This window comes from Vigna radiata, chromosome 7 (genome assembly GCF_000741045.1).
Source record: "Vigna radiata var. radiata cultivar VC1973A chromosome 7, Vradiata_ver6, whole genome shotgun sequence".
Lineage (NCBI taxonomy): Eukaryota > Viridiplantae > Streptophyta > Magnoliopsida > Fabales > Fabaceae > Vigna > Vigna radiata.
Genome location: NC_028357.1, coordinates 6,666,018 through 6,684,567, shown reverse-complemented (window position 1 = coordinate 6,684,567; position 18,550 = coordinate 6,666,018). Strand labels below are relative to the sequence as shown.

The following is an 18,550-nucleotide window of genomic DNA, read 5'->3' as shown; positions in this document are numbered from 1 at the left end:
CTCCTTTAACTCGTCATATAAGGATTTTAAGGCGAACTATTGTAAGATAGTTATTCGCGAACCCGGTCGACCAAAATATTTTCTGAACGATGGTCAACCAAAATTCCCTTTGTACTGGACTGAAGAACCCACCCGGGTAGAATCATGGCCTACAGCAGACATGACTGAAGATGAATTGAAAATTATTGAGAAGATTGATCAGTTACCCCGAAAAACGTCATCTCGTATGTTGATAAAACTTCTTGGCACCGATGAGTTACAAGATAGAGTCTTAGGTACGCCTTACATCCAGCCCTTTACCGATCCTCCATAATTATTAACTTGTCTAAATTTATTCTTTGTTTTCAGAACTCTTTGAAGGAATGGATCAACATGCTGCCTTCGCTCGGCTGATGGCGCAGAAAAAATTAAAGAAAATTGCTGAAAGTACCTCTTCCCCGGCTTCACCGGCCAAAGCCACTCCCACAGTCAATCCAGCCTTGAAGATTTCTGATACTGTAGAGACTATGGTTGAAACAAAAGTCACCAAGTCCAATACTACAAAGTCGAAACCGAAAAGGAAGGCAGAGAAAACACCGTCGCCCCCCAAGAAGCAAAAAACAACCAAACCCTTATTGACCGGTCCACTTGATCCGAACGTTCATGTGTCAGATCGACTACAGTTCAACCTTACACCGGACGAGAGGAAACCATTCAAAGTAATGACGCCAAGTGAATCTCTTAACATGGCGTATGAGTTAATAGCTCGGGCAAGTATCTGTTTGAATTATTCCGCTGGGACTACCAAATCGTTATTGGTTAATGAACTAGAGGAAGCTGTGAAGGAATTGGAAGAATATAAGAAGAAAAACATTGCTCTGACTTTACGTGTTGAAGAATTGACAAAAACGGCTGAAGATGAGAAGTTGAAAGCGACTAATCAACTGAACGAGTCACAGAAAGAGGTCACCACCCTCAAGACTTCCATGGAGGCTTTGGAACAAGACCTTGATCGACTCAAAATCCAAGCCAAAAATCTGACGAAAGAGCGTGATGACTTGGTTACCGAACGCGACAATCTTCTTGCTGAAAATGTCCGGTTAGGAGATCAAGTATGCTTGGAGAGAGAATTGGGGTTTGAGCAAGGAATTGCGCAATGTCATTATTTTTTCAATACGCCCCTAACCGACTCCCGCTTTGATATCATGAAAATAGTCGTTGAGGGTAAATTGGTAGACCTTGGAAGCCAAATCCTAGCTGATGCTGAGAATACAGATGTTATTCCTCTGACGGGAAAGGAAAATGTTGAAGCTATTGACGATCGGGTACCTGCAGCCACCGATCTTGCATGAAAACCAACCGATCCTGCTATACATTAGTGAAGAATGCTCAATTATTGTTAATTACTCTACTTTGTTAGTATTGTTTTAAATAGTTGCAAGTTGATAGACTATATATGTAGTGTTTTGCATGAACTATGTTAACGTTGTATGAGTAACGCTTTATCATTCACATCGATTAAGATAAGTGCCACCTTATTCGCCATGAAATTAATTTATAACTGTTCTTTCCGTTGCGTATAAGAAACATAACAACCTTCCTTATTCCCCAAAAGATAGAAATTAAGATTACTCCCCATCGACTTACCCCCTTTATCTTCCTTATTCCCCTATCAAAAGCTTCATCACCTTATTCATCAACAAAATTTAAGATGTGACGAAGTATGTCTTATAAGAACTAACACAACGTTGTTCACCAATGGAGTTAGAGACATGAGGAATTCACCGACATATTCATAAATTATACCAAAGAAATCACAACTACAACCCATAAGTTTATTGATAGGGAGTTACTTATATCCTGAACGGGTGAAAATGTGTGAACTCACCTTATTCCCCATAAATAATTATGATCGTTACAAAGAAAAATAGTTCTGTTAAAAAGAAATTCAATTAACTAAAATAGAACTTGAGATGAGACGCGTTCCATGTGTTTGGTATAATCTCGCCGGTCAAATGCTCTAAGCGGTATGCCCCGTTATTTAAATCTTCTATGATTCTAAACGGTCCATCCCAGTTTGCCGCTAGCTTTCCTTCGGTCGAATTCTTCCTTGCGTCTGATGTTTTACGCCAAACCAAATCTCCTTCTATGAATCGTCTGGGCCGGACTTTGGTGTTGTATCTTCGAGCTACTAGTCTCTTGTAGGCTTCATTTTTCATAGCCGCCATATGCCTTCGTTCTTCTAATACGTCTAGATTACTTCGAAGCTGGTCGTCATTAATCGTCATATCCGATAATTGCCGCCGAACGGTGGGTTCACCAACCTCAACTGGTAACATGGCATCCGTTCCATAAGTCAAATTGAATGGGGATTCCCCCGTTGAACCATGAGGGGAGCAGTGATATCCCCACAAGACCTGATCAATTTCATCTACCCATCCACCCTTGGCCTCACCTAATCGCTTTTTGAGTTCACTCACTATGATTTTATTGGCGGCTTCGGCTTGACCGTTCGTCTGAGGGTGTTCCACCGAGCTGGTAATGTTGTGGATTCCTAACTCTTTATAAAAATTCTGCAGCCTCTTATCGATAAACTGTCGTCCATTATCCGTTATTATCGTTCTTGGTAAACCGAACCGACATATGAGGCGCCATACAAATCGTTTAACTTGAGTAGTGGAAATTTTTGCTAGTGGTTCGGCTTCCACCCATTTAGTGAAGTAATCGACAGCAACTAAGAGGAACTTCTTCTGAGAGTGCCCGACCGGGAATGGACCAACAATATCCATACCCCATTGAGCAAATGGCCAAGGGGCAACTATGCTTTGTAGATTAGTAGCCGGGGCATGGAAAACATTACCATGTTTTTGGCACGATACACATTTCTGCGAAAAGGCTAAGCAATCTTGCTCCAACGTAGGCCAGAAAAATCCTGCTCGTAGCACACGAGCTTTCAACGCCCTGCCCCCAGTATGTCGGCCACACACGCCATAATGTAATTCTCGTAGGACATAGTCTGCTTCTTCTTCTGATAGGCACTTCATAATAGGGGTGACGTATCCTCTTCGGTATAAATCATCCCCGATCAAGCAATACCTAGATATTTTCTTGGTTTCGTAAGCTTCCAAATTTTTTCCTTCGTCCTGCTTCCGTATTAGCTGAATGATGTCATCCTTCCAACAACTCTGGTTACTAGAATTGCCGGTCGGGCAGACATTGTAACACCCGATACTTGGTTCTGGTAATACTTGTCAAATCATCGAGCTTAGAACTCCTTTCTCTTTTCCATTAACTAATTTGGACAAACGATCGGCACGAGCATTCTGTTCCCGTGGTACGTGGGTTATTTTAAACTTGACGAAATGTGCCTCTAACTGTTTGGCTTTGTGGAAATATCGCAGCAAACAATCATCCTTAACTTGATAATTGCCATTCATATGGCCCTCGACTACCTGAGAATCCGTTCGACATTCTACAATGTCAACTTCAATGTCCCGAGCGAGTTCCATCCCAGCAATTAATGCTTCGTATTCAGCCTGATTATTACTCGCTTTAAATTTGAAGATGATTGATTGCTCAATTGTTATGTCGTCCGGGCCTTCAAGAACAATTCCTGCACCCCCACCATTTTTACCTGCAGACCCGTCCACGTATAGCTTCCATCCAAGCTCGATTACTGCGTCTGGTAACTCTACCGCAAATTCAGCTAAATGTTGACCCTTCACCGATCCTCTAGGTTCGTATTGCAACCCGAATTCGGACAATTCAACCGACCATCCTATCATTCTTCCTGCTAAATCAGGTTTTCGCAGGATTTTAGCTATCGGGAAATCAGTTCGAACTATCACTTGATGCCCCTGGAAATAAGGTCTCAGGCGACGAGCGGCGTATAATAAGGACAAAGCTATCTTCTCTAATTTCTGATATCGCGTTTCCGTTTCTTTCAAACTTTGACTGACAAAGTAAATCAGCTTAAATTGAGGGTGCTCCTGAATTAAAGCTGCGCTGATTGTTGTGTCGGTCACTGCCAAGAATATTTGAAGTGGATGATCGGGATTAGGTCTCCCCATAACAGGTGGGACGGATAGAATTCTTTTGACTTCCTGAAAAGCATTCTCGCATTCATCGTTCCACCCTTCGGATACGCTCTTTTTCATAAGCTTTAGGATAGGCTTGACTTTCTCTGCTAGCTTCGGGATAAAGCGTGATAAGGATGTCAACCGGCCGACCAACCGTTGAATTTCTTTCAAATTTTGTGGACTTCGCATCTCCAAAATGGCTTTGCATTTATCGGGATTAGCTTCAACTCCTCTGCTGGTTAACATAAAGCCAAAAAATCTTCCTGCATTCACGCCGAACGTGCATTTTGCAGGATTCAATCTTATCCCGTACTTTCTAACTTGCCCGAGCACCTCTTCTAAATCTTTGACATGGTCATCAACTGATCGGCTACGTATGATCATATCATCCACATATACTTCCATGCATCTCCCTATTTGGTTTTCAAATACCTTGTCCATGAGTCTCTGATAAGTAGCTCCAGCGTTTTTGAGGCCGAAGGGCATTACATTGTAACAATATATACCCCGTTCGGTTATAAAAGCAGTTTTCTCTCTATCTGGGGAATACATTGGTATTTGATTATACCCTGAGTAGGCATCTAAGAAACTTAGCACTTCGTATCCTGACACCCCATCCACTAAACCATCAATACTAGGGAGAGGGTATGTGTCCTTCGAGCAAGCTTTGTTTAAATCAGTGAAATCAGTACACATTCTCCATTTGCCGTTAGACTTTTTCACCATCACCACACTGGCCAACCAGGTTGTATACTTCACTTCTTGTATAAAGCCCGCATCCAACAACTTTTGTATTTCTTCGTCCACGGCCTGTCTTTTCTCTTGCCCTAACCTCCTTTTCTTCTGTGCTACCGGTCGGGCATCACGAAATACCGACAGCTTGTGGGAGATGACGTTCGGGTGTATTCCAGGCATGTCAGACGGGACCCATGCGAACAAATCTCGGTTGTTGAATAACACCTGGCCGATGTTTTTAGCATTTTCTTCACTTAAGTTTTTCCCGATTAACATATGTTTATCTACCTCATCTCCTAACTGAAATGGTTGAGTTTCTCCGAAAGGTTCCATCCGATCTTCATTATTCGTCCTAGGATCCAAGTCTGCTACTGCTACAACCGATCGTTCTTCAGATTTTATGTGTGGCCGGTGTTTAACTCTCAAACCTGCTGCATAACATTCTCTCGCCATTTTCTGATTAGCCCGGACGGTACAAACCTTTCCTCTATCCGTGGGATACTTCAACACTAAATGTGGAGTTGAAACAATCGCACCAAAGGCATTCAGACAGGGCCGTCCCAAGAGTGCGTTATATGAGGTATCCGCGTCCACCAGCAGAAAACGGATCTGAAGTTCCTTGGCATCCTTTTCCGATCCTAGGCTTACTTTAAGCTCAATATATCCTCTAGTATCCACCCGTTCTCCCGCAAAGCCTACGATCTGCTCATGAAAAGGTCGGACAGCTCCTTCTGGTATGTCCATCTGTTGGAAAGTTTTCCAGTATAGAATATTAGCCGAGCTTCCTTGGTCGATTAAAACTTTCCCCACCTGATATCGTGCAATCATGGCTATTATCAACATTGGGTCATCCTGATCGGGGTCTGGAGCATGAAAATCTTCATCTGAGAATGAAATCACAGGCATCGATTTTCGTTCGATTCCTGTTTGATTCACATGATGTAATCCTCGTAAGTGTCTTTTACGAGCTGATACGGATGAACCTCCTCCTGCGAACCCTCCAGAGATTGTGTTTATAACCCCTCTGGTCACCCTTTCTCTACTTCGACTTCTACTTCTGCTCTGATCTGGTTGATTACCTCTTTCTCTCTTATAATTTGTCATGTTCAGTGTTCTTCTCTGATAGCGCTGCACAAACTTTTGTAAGTGTCCAGCTTGAACTAGACTTTCCAATTTATCTTTCAAAGTAGCACACTCTTTGGTGGTGTGCCCTCTATTCTGATGGTATCGACAATATTTATTTTCATCTGCTCCCAACGGTGTAGGGGCCCGGACTACTTTCAACAGGTCAGCTCTTAAAGCCTCTTCCATTACCCTAACTCTGGGAGCATTGAGAGGTGTATGATGAGTATGTTGCAGTATTCATGATTGTTCTACTCTTCGTTGCCCGTTCGGTCCTTCTTCTATTCTGGGTATTCTCCGATTTGTATTCTCCTTTTTTATTTGTCCTCTTGGTTCAATTTCTTGCCCCTTGTGATAGGCTCTGCCTTCTTCTATACGAATGAAGCTGGTTAGCTTATTCTGTAACTCAGCCATATTTTGGGGCTCCTCAGCATACAAATAATCCACGAACGGTCCAGGTTTCAGAGCAGAAGTTAAGGCACTGACTATTAACCTCTGATCAATATTACGTACTTGTCGTGCTGTTCTGTTGAATCTCTCCATGAATCCTTTAAGTGACTCCTCTCTTCCTTGTCTCATCCTCATCAAGGTTGTATAAGTCATCCCGGGTGTCTTGCTCGATATGTATTGTTGACTGAACAATCTTCTAAAGGTAGCGAAACTGTCAATCGTTTGGGGTAAAAGTGAATGAAACCAATCCAAAGCCTCTCCTTTTAGTGACAAGGAGAAAACTCGACACCACACCATTTCATCGGATGAATATACTGCCATAGCGTCGATGAAAGATCGGAGGTGCTTGATGGGATCCGTCGAACCTCCATATCTCTCCATCGTAGGCAATACTTTATTTTCTGGCATAGCCATTCGCATTACGCGTGCAGTGAAAAGGTGGAGCCCCTCTGCTTGATCGGGTCTATCAGGGTCCCGATCGGCTACAGTCGTGCCCCGTCCGTCCGATACATTTCGATGGTCGTCATTATGATTGTTGAAGTTGGCTCCACTGTTTTCACCTTCCACCTTGACGACACCATTCCTCTGAGCTACATTCAGATTGTTCTCCTCACCTCTACGTCTACTCTGTTCGTGGCCATTTCCATCTTGTTCTCCTCTATTTCGGACATTTGCTCCTCCATCGCCTCTTCTTTCTTGTTCGTCATGTCTGTTCACCCCTCCTCCGTTGATATTTAATTGAACATCATTTTTTCTCCTCCGTCCCTCTCCTATAGTGGCCTGATGACCACTCTCTTCACTTTCAATGTTCACTGTTTCCAAGTGCACAGAATGTGTAGGTAATCTGTTTTGAACATTTGCTCTTTCAGCCCGCATTGCAGCTATCTCGACCCTCATCTCTTGCATTTCACGTTGCATTTGCTTAAGTAACTGTAACGAAAGGTCTCCCGCCATTGTGGTCGTATAAAGGTTGTAATATTCTCGCCCCACGGTGGGCGCCAAAATGTTTTGGTTGGGAATGAGATATCAAAGGATCACCTTCAATTCGATCTTCACTTCACTGCTTGATTAATGGCGATCTAGAAACCGAACGGTGGGTACCTGCAAGTTAGCACTCCAACGCTCAAGTTAGCAAGATCACTCCAGCAAAATCTATTGAAAAATAGTCTAACCCATGCCTGAAATCTGCTCCTCAATTTATAGGAGAATGATTCCACCAAAATAGGAGCAGTAATAGGACAGGTCCAGGTGCTCCGTAACTTCCTCTGCCAACTCAGCCTCTTAATCAGGACTGTTTATCTGATCCCTAGATTTTCGCTCCGTCAAATCGTTAACTTCATCTCTACACCTGAAATCATTTAAATAATATTAAATATTTTTATTTAATAATACAAAATAATATTGGTAAGGATATTTCATTCAACAAATTTTCATATTTTGTAATGGATATGGAGGCAACCAATTTTTTATTAACATGATGATTTATGAAATTATTGGTATTACAAAAAGAATGAAAATTGTAATATTAATGTTCTCTTTAAGTTGTTTGGTATAATTTTATTTATCCTAATATACATTATTTATTTGTAGCATGTTCGCTTATATAAATGTAAGCTATCACCAACTCGATCTTCTTCGCTCAGACTTAGCCCGAAGCTCCAATACCAAACCTAGCCGTCACAACGAACAGAAAAAGGTACCCCTTCTCCCATTTTATTTCTTTTCCCAATTTGCCCTCCATCTTCCGTCAAACCCTGACAACCATTTCCACGCCTTTTCTTTTTCTCTTTGTTCAATCTTTCAAATCCTACACATTATCATTATTCATATTTTTATTTTTAACCTTAGGGTTTCCTCGTGCTCGATATTTCGTATTTTTGCGAATTAAAATAAACTTACCGAAAATCCCCCTTCCCCAAAATTAGGTTTTGGTATTATTTATTGGCGATTGGTGTTTAAGGTAGGTTTGATGGGGGATCGGGGTTCGAGCGCCGCGAAACCGATTTGGATGAAGCAAGCGGAGGAGGCGAAGCTGAAGAGCGAGGCGGAGAAGGCCGCGGCGGCGAAGGCGGCTTTCGAGGCCACGTTCAAGGGTTTGGAGAAGAATCGCGAGAAGGGTGGTGGTGTCGTTCAATCGGACAGCGAGTCGGAGGAGTACGAGGACCTGGCTCATAAGCCCATTGGGCCCGTCGATCCCTCCAAGTGCACTGCCGCCGGGACCGGGATCGCCGGTGGAACTGCGTGTGCTCCGTCATCGTTTGTGGTGGTTGCTAAGGACGCCGATGAGAGGAAGGTTTCCAATGGGGGTGCGCAAATCAAGGTGAGGGTGACGCCCGGGTTGGGTGTTGGAGGGTCTGAGCAAGAAGGGATGGTGAAGGATATGGGTGATGGAACTTACACTGTGACATATGTGGTGCCCAAGCGAGGGAATTATATGGTCAGTGTTGAGTGTAATGGGAGGCCTATCATGGGGAGTCCCTTTCCTGTGTTTTTCAGTGCAGCAGGTACTACTTTCCCTTTTTCAATGTAATGTATATGATGCTCTGATGTGGTTCTTTTGAGTTGTTCTAGGTCTGGTTATCAATTCCATTTGAATGGATTTTATATCATCTGTTGTATTGGTTTGTCTGGTATAATGGGTACTGATAAAACAAACAACAAAAGTCTTATTATTACCCCAGTGGAAGTTGGCTACATGGATCACATTATTATAACATTTGATCAGTTAAATCTCTGTTGTGTGAGTAATTCATGTTCAGTATATTAATGTGTCTTACTTTGTCTGGCAAAGGCTTAATGCAACCCTCTTACTTTGCCTTGGCTCTGGACTGTTTATGCGTAGGTGGAGTTTTGGGTAGTAATAGAAAGGAAAGAGAGAAATATTGAACTTGTTGCCAAGCTTCTCTTTTATTGTTGAAATTGTGTTATGCTCTGTGTACAATATTGCATTTTTTTTTATTTAAACAAAACTTGAAGATAACATTGTTGCTGCACATATGCTTCTTGGTTTAATGATCTTCATTGTGATAAATTTTCAATGCTTTGATTTTTGTGGTTAGGTAATGGTAGTGGAGGGCTGCTGGGTTTAGCTCCTGCATCTACATTTCCAAATCTGGTTAATCAAACTATGCCCAACATGCCAAATTACTCTGGGTCAGTTTCAGGGGCATTCCCTGGATTGTTGGGAATGATTCCAGGGGTTGTTGCTGGAGCTTCTGGGGGTGCTATTTTGCCTGGCATTGGTGCCTCACTTGGGGAAGTTTGTCGTGATTACCTCAATGGGCGTTGTGCAAAAGTAGATTGTAAGTTGAATCATCCACCTCATAATTTGCTAATGACTGCCTTAGCTGCGACAACCTCAATGGGAACACTTAGCCAAGCTCCTATGGCACCTTCTGCTGCTGCAATGGCTGCAGCTCAGGCAATAGTTGCTGCCCAAGCCCTTCAAGCGCATGCAGCTCAGGTGCAAGCTCAGTCTGCGAAAGATTCTTCTGGTATGCTGTTCACATGCCATTTTTGGTTTTTGTTGGGGTATTTTTTCATTTCACTTGATGAAAGAAGTCTACTTGGTTTTTTCATTTCAACTGTGATATTTTATCCCAGTTGTGTTTTACTATTTCCTAGTTTTTTCTTATAATGGTATTTGTTACGACAATCAGGTTCTCCTGAAAAGTCTAGTAAAGATGATGCATTGAAGAAAACCCTTCAAGTTAGCAATCTTAGCCCTCTTCTCACTGTGGAACAGCTAAAGCAACTCTTTGCATTCTGTGGCACTGTAGTTGAATGTACGATCACTGATTCAAAGCATTTTGCTTATATAGAGTACTCAAAGCCTGAAGAGGCAACTGCTGCTCTGGCGTTAAACAACATAGATGTTGGTGGGCGCCCTTTGAATGTTGAAATGGCAAAATCACTTCCACAAAAGCCATCGGTGGCGAATTCTTCACTTGCTTCGTCATCTCTTCCTCTGATGATGCAGCAAGCTGTTGCAATGCAACAGATGCAATTCCAGCAAGCATTGCTGATGCAACAGACCATGACTGCACAGCAGGCTGCTAATCGAGCTGCAACCATGAAATCTGCCACAGAGCTAGCTGCAGCCCGAGCTGCAGAAATAAGTAAAAAATTGAATCCTGATGGACTTGAAAGTGAAGCAAAAGAGGCGAAGCAAAAATCCAGGTTTGTTTACTTCAGTGAATTATTTTGAAGATAACATATGCTTTTGTCTTGATCGTATTTCACAATTTTTATTTCTTTTAGTTCTTTGTTTTTCTTTTCAGGGAAGTACTAGTATTTTCTATATATTGGAAGTAGGAATCATGAAGTCATTATGTTTGAATTAATGGTGTAAAATTTTGGCAAAACTGAGACAATTGTTTCTGCATGCTATTATGTTCAGGATTATGAAAGATACAGTATTTTTAGAAAACAGTTGCAACAACTTGCAACTGATGTGTCAATTTATCAACTATCCTTACTGAAACCCGGCAAATGGCGCTCCTGAAGGACTTACATGCTGGCAATCATCTGAGCAATCTTAAGATGGTCCTGTGCTAGTCCAATAATATATATCTAGTATTATGTTAGAACACACTTGAAATATCTAAAGTCTATATGAATACTTTTTTAGCTACACAATACACGTTTTAGTTAATCAGACCATGATTGAACATAAGGTTTTTGACAAATAAGGCATATTTCTTTTAATGAACCACATCCAGTTATTGAACTAAATAAGAATTTAGTTTCCCTACATCCAATTATTGAACTAAATAAGAATTTTATGAACCACATCCTTTGGAGATTTTGTAAAGGGGAAGATTTTTCATTACAGAAGTTATGTGCTGTTGGATAGAATTTCAACTGGAATACGTTGTTTAGCTTGTGATTTGATTATTTGACAAGATACCCTCCTTGGACCAACAAGCTTTCCTGGATATTTGAACCAAATGAAGTTTCTCTATTCCTTGCTGGATATGGTAGGGTTATGTATGTGCATGTAGATGCTAAAAATAAACTAAGAATTGGGCAGAATAAAAATCAATTGCGTTTAGAAATATGTTGTTGATGGCCGGACAATTTTCAAGTCTATCATTGTCATTGATAATGGATTCATTTTTATTTTTAATTAAATTGTGGTGAAAAGTCTTGTTATTAATATTTTTTAATTTATGCATGTTGTCACATTCTGATCTTTACAAAGTTTTCTGTCTAATCTAAGATTTAATTTCCTTTGGCAGATCACCCTCTCTCCCTCGTGGAAGATCTCGATCAAAATCAAGATCTCCCATCAATTACCGAAGAAGGAGAAGATCTCGCTCTTATTCACCTGTGCGTCATTCTAGGGATCATCGTTCTCGGTCACCATTGAGGTCACATCATTACTCGAGCTATGAAAGGGAAAGGCGCTATAGAGATATTAGGGAACATGATAGGTACAGAAAACGAGATTTGGATAGGTCACTTGATTATCGTTTATCTGCTTCTAGAAGGAACAAAAGTAGGAGTGTTAGTCCTCATACACGGAAATCATCTGTTTCTCCAAAACATCATAGAGAAACTTCACCTCATAGAGGAAGGAAACAGTCCCGTGCTGATTCAGGCTCTCCTAGCCGTCACAGAGGTAGGTCTTCTCCAAAGACTGATGAAAAAAAATTAAGAAACAGAAGGCGCTCAAGGTCAAGATCATCAGATGATAATAGGATTCACTATAGCAAAAATGAAGAAATCTTGCATGGAAAATCTAAACAAAAAGAGAGAATTCGTTCCAGGTCAGCATCTGTTGATGAAAAGCCTCACAGAAGGAGCCGGTCATCGCCGAAAAAAGTGGATGAAAGTAGATCCAGATACAAAAAACGCTCAAGGTCTAAATCTGTGGATGATAAGCATGATTCACCTGAGAGATTGGATAAAAACAGATATAGAAGATTGAGGCATAATGATAAAAGGCACTCTAGGTCAAGATCTACAGAAAACAGGGATCAGTCTGATGCCAGGGTGGATGAAAGCAAAAATGAAAAGTCAAAACATCGGGATTCTAGAAGGGGCAGGTCAAAATCTATTGAAGGGAAGCATCGCTCTAAAGATAAATCTGGTGAAAATAGAGATAAGAAATCAAAACATCGAGATAGAAGGCGTTCAAGGTCAATATCATTTGAAGGTGAGCTGGAGAAAAGAGGCACTTCACCCCGTATTAATTTGGATGAGAGGAATTTTGAACTGAAACAGCCCAGTTCAAAGTTCCCTGAAGGCAAGCATCACTCCGGTGATAAATATGCAAATAGAGATGAAAAATCAGATCATCAAAAGAAAACCCCACCTAAATCAAAATCAAAACAATTTGATGTGAGTGGGTCCTTCCAAGGAAATTTCGAGGATTATGATTCAAAGGGGAAATCACAATCTGATTCTGGATCTGCAGAAGTTAAGCATAATTTGAATGATGGAGAAGATACTACCTGTGAAGAAAACTCAAAACTTTCTGGAGATGTCAAGGACTCAATTACCCTTAATGATACTGAGATGCTGACCTCAGTGAATGGTAACTACAAGTTAGAAGGGTCAAATGAAGCTGATGATAACCCAGGTACTGGAAGTCTTGTTGTCAAAAGTTGTTAATTTGGTTCAGTTAGTGTTTAAAATCTGAGAACCCTTTTTGATGCAGGATGGATATGCGTGGAAGAAGTGGGAAATGTAAAATATTAAGCAAACATGGCTTGGTAATGACTAATGACCTTACATATAGGAAGAGAAGTGATAATACATTTTCATTAGCTGTTTTTTAATACTTATTACTTTCTGTGTTGCAGGAGTATTGGTTCCAAATGATAATCCAAAATTCGACCTCGCTTTCTGATAGTGCTAACAATATAGCTATTAGTACAGATTTCTGTTATTTGCTCTTGAATCAGAAGTATCTAAGGAGTAAGGATAATCGAAGCTCACTACTTACAAATGCTGATCAGGAAGCAGCATCCCCCAACCAAGACTGCTTGTGTTTCTTGTCACTATAGTATCATGACTTTCTATGTTGAAGATTTCCCGAGCAAGATCTTTCCTGGAAATATATGGTTTCTTGGGAGGGTTGCGATTCTTAGGATGATGCCTCCACTATTTGATTGGTCCCCAGATTATTCTCTGTTGGCTTATGAACATCTTCGGTTGTTTATTTCTTTTTTGCAGGTCTGGTTGGAAAAGATCAGGTGTAGAATCCCACAGCTGTTGGTGTGGTTTAAGGTTTCAAGAAGTTTCCTGTTATAGTCATGATCAACAGTGCATACTGCTTGATTGATGTATGTTGGAATGTTATTTTAAGTATAATATTCTTTTTATTAAAGGTAATTTTTGCTATGTCTGGCTTTGATATTTTTTTTAAAATTTGGTGTCTTAATATTTTTGGATTCTAGTTCTTCGAAGATAGTTTAGAGGGAGAAACCCTTTTAAACCAGTGTCCGATTATTTGCATCTAAAACTTGTTTGGCTAATGATTGCAATAATGTGGTAAATTGAAACTAGTGAATTTTTTTAGTGTCTCTTCATCGGTTATGTTTATATTCCATAGCTGGTATAGCCATTTTTGTGGTATTATGATCTTGTTAAGTTGCGAGCGTCATTATTTGATGTGGCCAACCATTGGCTCCGTTTTGTTTACTCATGTTTTGTGGTATGGTGGGCATGTTATATCCAAAACAAATGCAGGTTATTCTCATTGAAATCTGTTGGAGCTTTGAGATACAGTTATGCTGGGTTGATTTTTCTCTTGTGTAAATGAAGGTATGCAGCCAGATTCTGATGCTCTATGGTTTAGAGCATACTTGTTTTTCTTCTAGCAAGTTGAGAGCAATATGGGAGGCTTGTTAACTTTGTATTTTATATGAATGCATTTACTCTACGTATTGTTTTTCACTTTTTTTACCATCATCTGGTGGCTTATATTTTCCTACATTTCCCCATTTTCCTTTTGTTTTCTTTCTTTTTTATTTCCCCCCCAAGAAACTGTCATGGTTAGGTAAAGCTTCTATGTAAAGGTCAACTGAACCTGGATGTTGCTGCAATGAGTTTCACCATGTTGCGTTTGAGAATTGGCTGAGTTACAGTTTTTACTTATGTAAATGCTGAAATGCAAATGATTTCAACAGGTAATTCTCCGTGAAACTATTGGGTGGTTCATTTTGTGTAGCATCTTCAATTTAATTCAGTCTTGTCCGTGGTTTACTTAGTTCTTTATGTTGCTCTGTACACGATGATGTTTTTAATTTTCATTAATTTTACAATTATTTGTAAATTGAGTGGTTTTCGGTGTCATCTTAATGATTCTGTTTAGTTTTTTTTTTTTTGGGTTTCGAACTTGCTTGATTTGATTTTGATTTGGTGTCACAACTTAAATTCTGGTTTTGAAAAACATGATTTGCTGAGTAGTGGTACAACTTTTGGATTTTTTTCTTTTTGAGAAAATATTTTGTAGAACACATTTATCCAGTTGACTTGGTATGCTTACGACTTATGATTTTGAAAAATTAGAGTTTGTTCCTAAGAGGTGCTAAATAAATTCTGGGTTTTTTCTCCTTTTTAGGAGTAGGGCTTTTTAGTCTCGGTTGATCACAACTAAATTTCCCCCTTGTTTTGCACTCTTTTCTCCGTCCCCTGCCCCGTTTTCTCCTTTCCCCCTCTCCTGCCATCCTTTTTTTTTTCTTTTTCTGGTTAGGTAAGCATTGGATATGATGATCTTAGAGCTGCTGCAAATTCTCTTCACCAGATGATTGTGTGAAGTATGTTCTTGGAAGTCCTATTGGTGTTTTAGTTTCCTTTCTTTGCACCACCTGGTGTATTCACACCAATGTTATGGTTTCTCCAGTTGGCTCTTAGGCTTTACCATACAGTGTTTGTTCATAATTTCAAGGTTGGGTTCAAAATAGGTAGGGGTAAATATCTAGATTAATGTCGAATTTTGAATATTTTGATGCGTGGCATATTCAATGGGTAGTAGCTAATTGAGGAAAAGTGCTGGCACGTTGATGATTCAGGCTCTCGGCGAATATTAAGATCGAATTTCCCCCTCGAAAATAAATCCAAATATTTTAGATTAAATTAATGTTGATCAATATATTTCTTGGTTCATGAAGCACAAAACCCAGTTTTAAAATTCGTGAAATTTATGCTTTTATTTTGAAGTTGAAAAAGCTTATTAATGACGATTGTTGTAAAGGAAATCTTCTATGAGAGTACTTGCATACATTTTCCAAACGATTGTTGCGCTTCTATGGTAAATTTAATCTTGGCAAACATGTTTATACTGAGCTTGTTGCAGTTTATTTAGATAAGCAACAGGAAGCGACTGAAATTTAAATCCCTCGAAAATGTTTCATCAAATCAGGAATGACGATTAGGTATTTTATTTTTGACCCAGTTTTTAGTTGGTGGGCTGTAACGAATCTTTTCTAATTTTAGGTTATAAAAGTATAAATTTTCAGATAATATAAATTGGTGAGAAGTTATGCATTGCTTTAAGGAATTATGGAGGTAGAGAAAGTTACTGAATAGGTGAGGTGGTGGAGTGTGTTTGGTGTGGTTGAGGGAGAAAGAGGAAAGTTATTATAACACGGATGTGTGCATACAGTGTGAAGTTTATTAGGTTTAATAATTTAGATAGACTTTATTTTTTTTGTGGTTTTTTTTAATTAGATTTTTTACATTTTTTACCTTAATTAGATTACGTGACAATGTTATTGTATTTATGTGGGTTAAATATGTTTTTAGTCTCTATATTTTGAAGTGATTTTGGTTTTAGTCCATTTTCAAACTATGATACAATTTAGTCCTTCAATTTTAGAAAACTCTGGTTTTATTCTTTTTTACCAAATTTTTTTAACTTTTTTTCAAGCATGTTTTATTATAGTATTTGGATTATTTATACTGTTTGACACATTTTTACTTCAATGTTAACTGAGAAACGCGTTTGAAACAACAAATAAAGTTAAAGTTAAATAATTTGGTAAAAAAGACTAAAACCAGAATTTTCTAAAGTTGAAGGACTAAATTGTATCATAGTTTGAAAATGATTAAAACTGACTAAAAACATATTTAATCCTATTTATGTCAATTTGATTTTTATATTTTTATTGTTTCAATTTAGTATTTATATTTTTATTTTGTTGTCATTTAATTTTAATTATTAAAAACTAAATAATTTTGTTATTTCTTAAATTCAAACAAATTTTAGTTTGTATATAAATTTTTATAAATCTTTTTATATAAATTGATATTTTTTATTAAAAAAATAAAAAAGTTACAAACAAATATACGATACATTTTTATTTATGTAGTATTACTGTTTTTAAATTAAAAATTAAATTGAAACAAAGAAAAATAAAAAAAATAAAAACTTGTATTTAATTTAATTTTTTAATCATTTAATGTAGGATGAAATTGAAAGTACAGAAATCAAACTGAGAATGTCATGTTGACAAAATACACTTTTTAATAATGTGAAACTAAGGACAATGATATAATTATTTAGATTTTTTAAAAATAAAAATCTAATTGAAAGAAAAAAAAAAGTCATAAAAAAGTAAAGACTATCCCAATTGTTTAAACCCGTTTCGATTAGATAATGAAGATTTTATTTTTGTAGATGGTTTTGGTTTTTTAAATTCTTTTTAGATTATTCTTGAAACATTTTATTAGATTTGATGGTGGGGTACAGATATGGGTGAGATTAGATAAGATGAAAGCTGACCTATTATAGCAGCCACGCAAGAATACCATTCGCAGATAGACATACATCTGCTTTCTCTTTCCTTTTTATCTCTAGATCTAGATTTTATTTGTTTGATTTTAAATTAAAAAGAAAAATCAATTTGGAGTTTTCTTATTAACAAGTTAGGTACTATCAAACGCAAAATGTTATTATTCTTTTACAACAATGAAGTGTTTTCATTTTTATTATAATAAGATATATTGTAAGATATTTACTTATTAAAATGTAATAAATTTATCTTGTGTATTGCATAGGTTAAAATATTTGTTAATCTTTAGAACGTATGCTTTCATTTATATGATTTTCATAAAAATATTTATGTATCTAATAATTCTTGAAAAATATCTATGTTCCTTTTGATGATTTTTTTAACTTAGTGACAAAAACTATTATTTTATAATAAAAAAAATAAGTTCATCTACAATTGCATCTATCTATATTTCATATTATTAAATTTTATAATCTTGTTTACAAAAAAATTAAATACAAATAATTTAATAAAGCACAACATAAAAATATAAATTTTACTATTAAAACTAAAAAAATTTAAACAAAGCGTCTTATTGACTTATCACATCCACATTAAATTTAAAGTTAATAAGAAAGAAATGATAATATATTATGTAATCGGCTTGTTTAGCTTCATATGAACCTTAGTAAATTTTTTTTTCTTAAGATTATTTAAATAAGTTGAAGGTATGGTACAAGATATAATAATCTACAATTCTTACATGATGGATGAAAATATAATAATTGCCAGACAAATACTTACACACACATACATATATATATATATATAGATAGGTTTGTTAACACGCGTACGCTTGTTTTTCAGTTGATACGTTTTAACAATGTGTACCAGATTATAGTAGACAAAAATACCCTCATTTATCATCGATTATAAGTTTTAAGGTTAAGGATATTTAAATAATTTTCATTCTCAAAACTAAAAAAAAAAAAAGAAACCCCCAAACCCTTACCTCCCTCATTCCTCTCAACCCTTCCTCTTTCATCTCTTACACTCCAACATTTTCTCTGTCATCCCTATTGCCCCAATTGAAAAAAAAAATCAGAAACCCTTGCCTAACCCTAATCCACCTTCCTCACTTATCCAATTTGTTTCTCTCTCATCTCCATACTCTCTCTCAACCACACACAACAACCCGTAACATCGTAATTTGTTGCTCATGCTCTGTTTGTTCATTTGGAGGATGTGTTATATATTTTCCCTTCTTCTTATTATTAAATTTCATTTTTAAATTAAATCATGTAAATAAAACCTTCATAAATCAATTAAATTTTCATATATTATTTACACATCTACACCACATTTCATTATATTTTTAAAGAACAAAATATTTCCCTCTATTGTCCTTTTCCCTTTACACAAAGTGTTTCTTTTTCCTTTCTCTATTGGTATGGAATACAT

At 37.7% G+C, this 18,550-nt stretch overlaps 2 protein-coding genes across 12 annotated transcripts; one reads left to right on the top strand and one right to left on the bottom strand.

Moving 5' to 3' along the window:
- Nucleotides 1-6,155: 6,155 nt before the first annotated feature.
- LOC106765998 lies at nt 6,156-7,319 on the bottom strand. The gene has a single exon (XM_014650759.1). The coding sequence runs from the start codon at nt 7,317-7,319 to the stop codon at nt 6,156-6,158; it is 1,164 nt and encodes a 387-aa protein (XP_014506245.1).
- A 655-nt stretch (nt 7,320-7,974) lies between these two features.
- On the top strand, nt 7,975-15,468 carry LOC106768258 (serine/arginine repetitive matrix protein 2). Of its 11 annotated transcripts, none has more exons than XM_014653301.2 (10): nt 7,975-8,061; nt 8,330-8,869; nt 9,425-9,859; nt 10,025-10,544; nt 11,606-12,951; nt 13,030-13,084; nt 13,175-13,702; nt 14,064-14,138; nt 14,358-14,503; nt 15,070-15,468. In XM_014653301.2, exons 2-6 carry the CDS (start codon nt 8,335-8,337, stop codon nt 13,068-13,070), a joined length of 2,877 nt encoding a protein of 958 aa, XP_014508787.1. In that variant the 5' UTR covers nt 7,975-8,061; nt 8,330-8,334; the 3' UTR covers nt 13,071-13,084; nt 13,175-13,702; nt 14,064-14,138; nt 14,358-14,503; nt 15,070-15,468. The 11 variants fall into 11 exon arrangements, with proteins under 11 accessions (XP_014508787.1, XP_014508790.1, XP_022638741.1 ...); XM_014653304.2 differs by having other exon boundaries at nt 7,995-8,061; nt 8,326-8,869; XM_022783020.1 differs by having other exon boundaries at nt 7,997-8,869; nt 13,175-13,289; nt 13,548-13,657.
- Nucleotides 15,469-18,550: the final 3,082 nt, after the last annotated feature.

What these genes read in the sequence shown, in the direction of transcription:
- LOC106765998 (XM_014650759.1), bottom strand. Translation starts at nt 7,319, where the DNA reads ATGGCGGGAGACCTTTCGTTACAGTTACTTAAGCAAATGCAACGTGAA.
- LOC106768258 (XM_014653301.2), top strand. Translation starts at nt 8,335, where the DNA reads ATGGGGGATCGGGGTTCGAGCGCCGCGAAACCGATTTGGATGAAGCAA. An exon ending in GTCTGCGAAAGATTCTTCTG is followed by an intron (nt 9,860 to 10,024) that starts GTATGCTGTTCA and finishes TACGACAATCAG; the next exon opens with GTTCTCCTGAAAAGTCTAGT. An exon ending in GAGGCGAAGCAAAAATCCAG is followed by an intron (nt 10,545 to 11,605) that starts GTTTGTTTACTT and finishes TTCCTTTGGCAG; the next exon opens with ATCACCCTCTCTCCCTCGTG.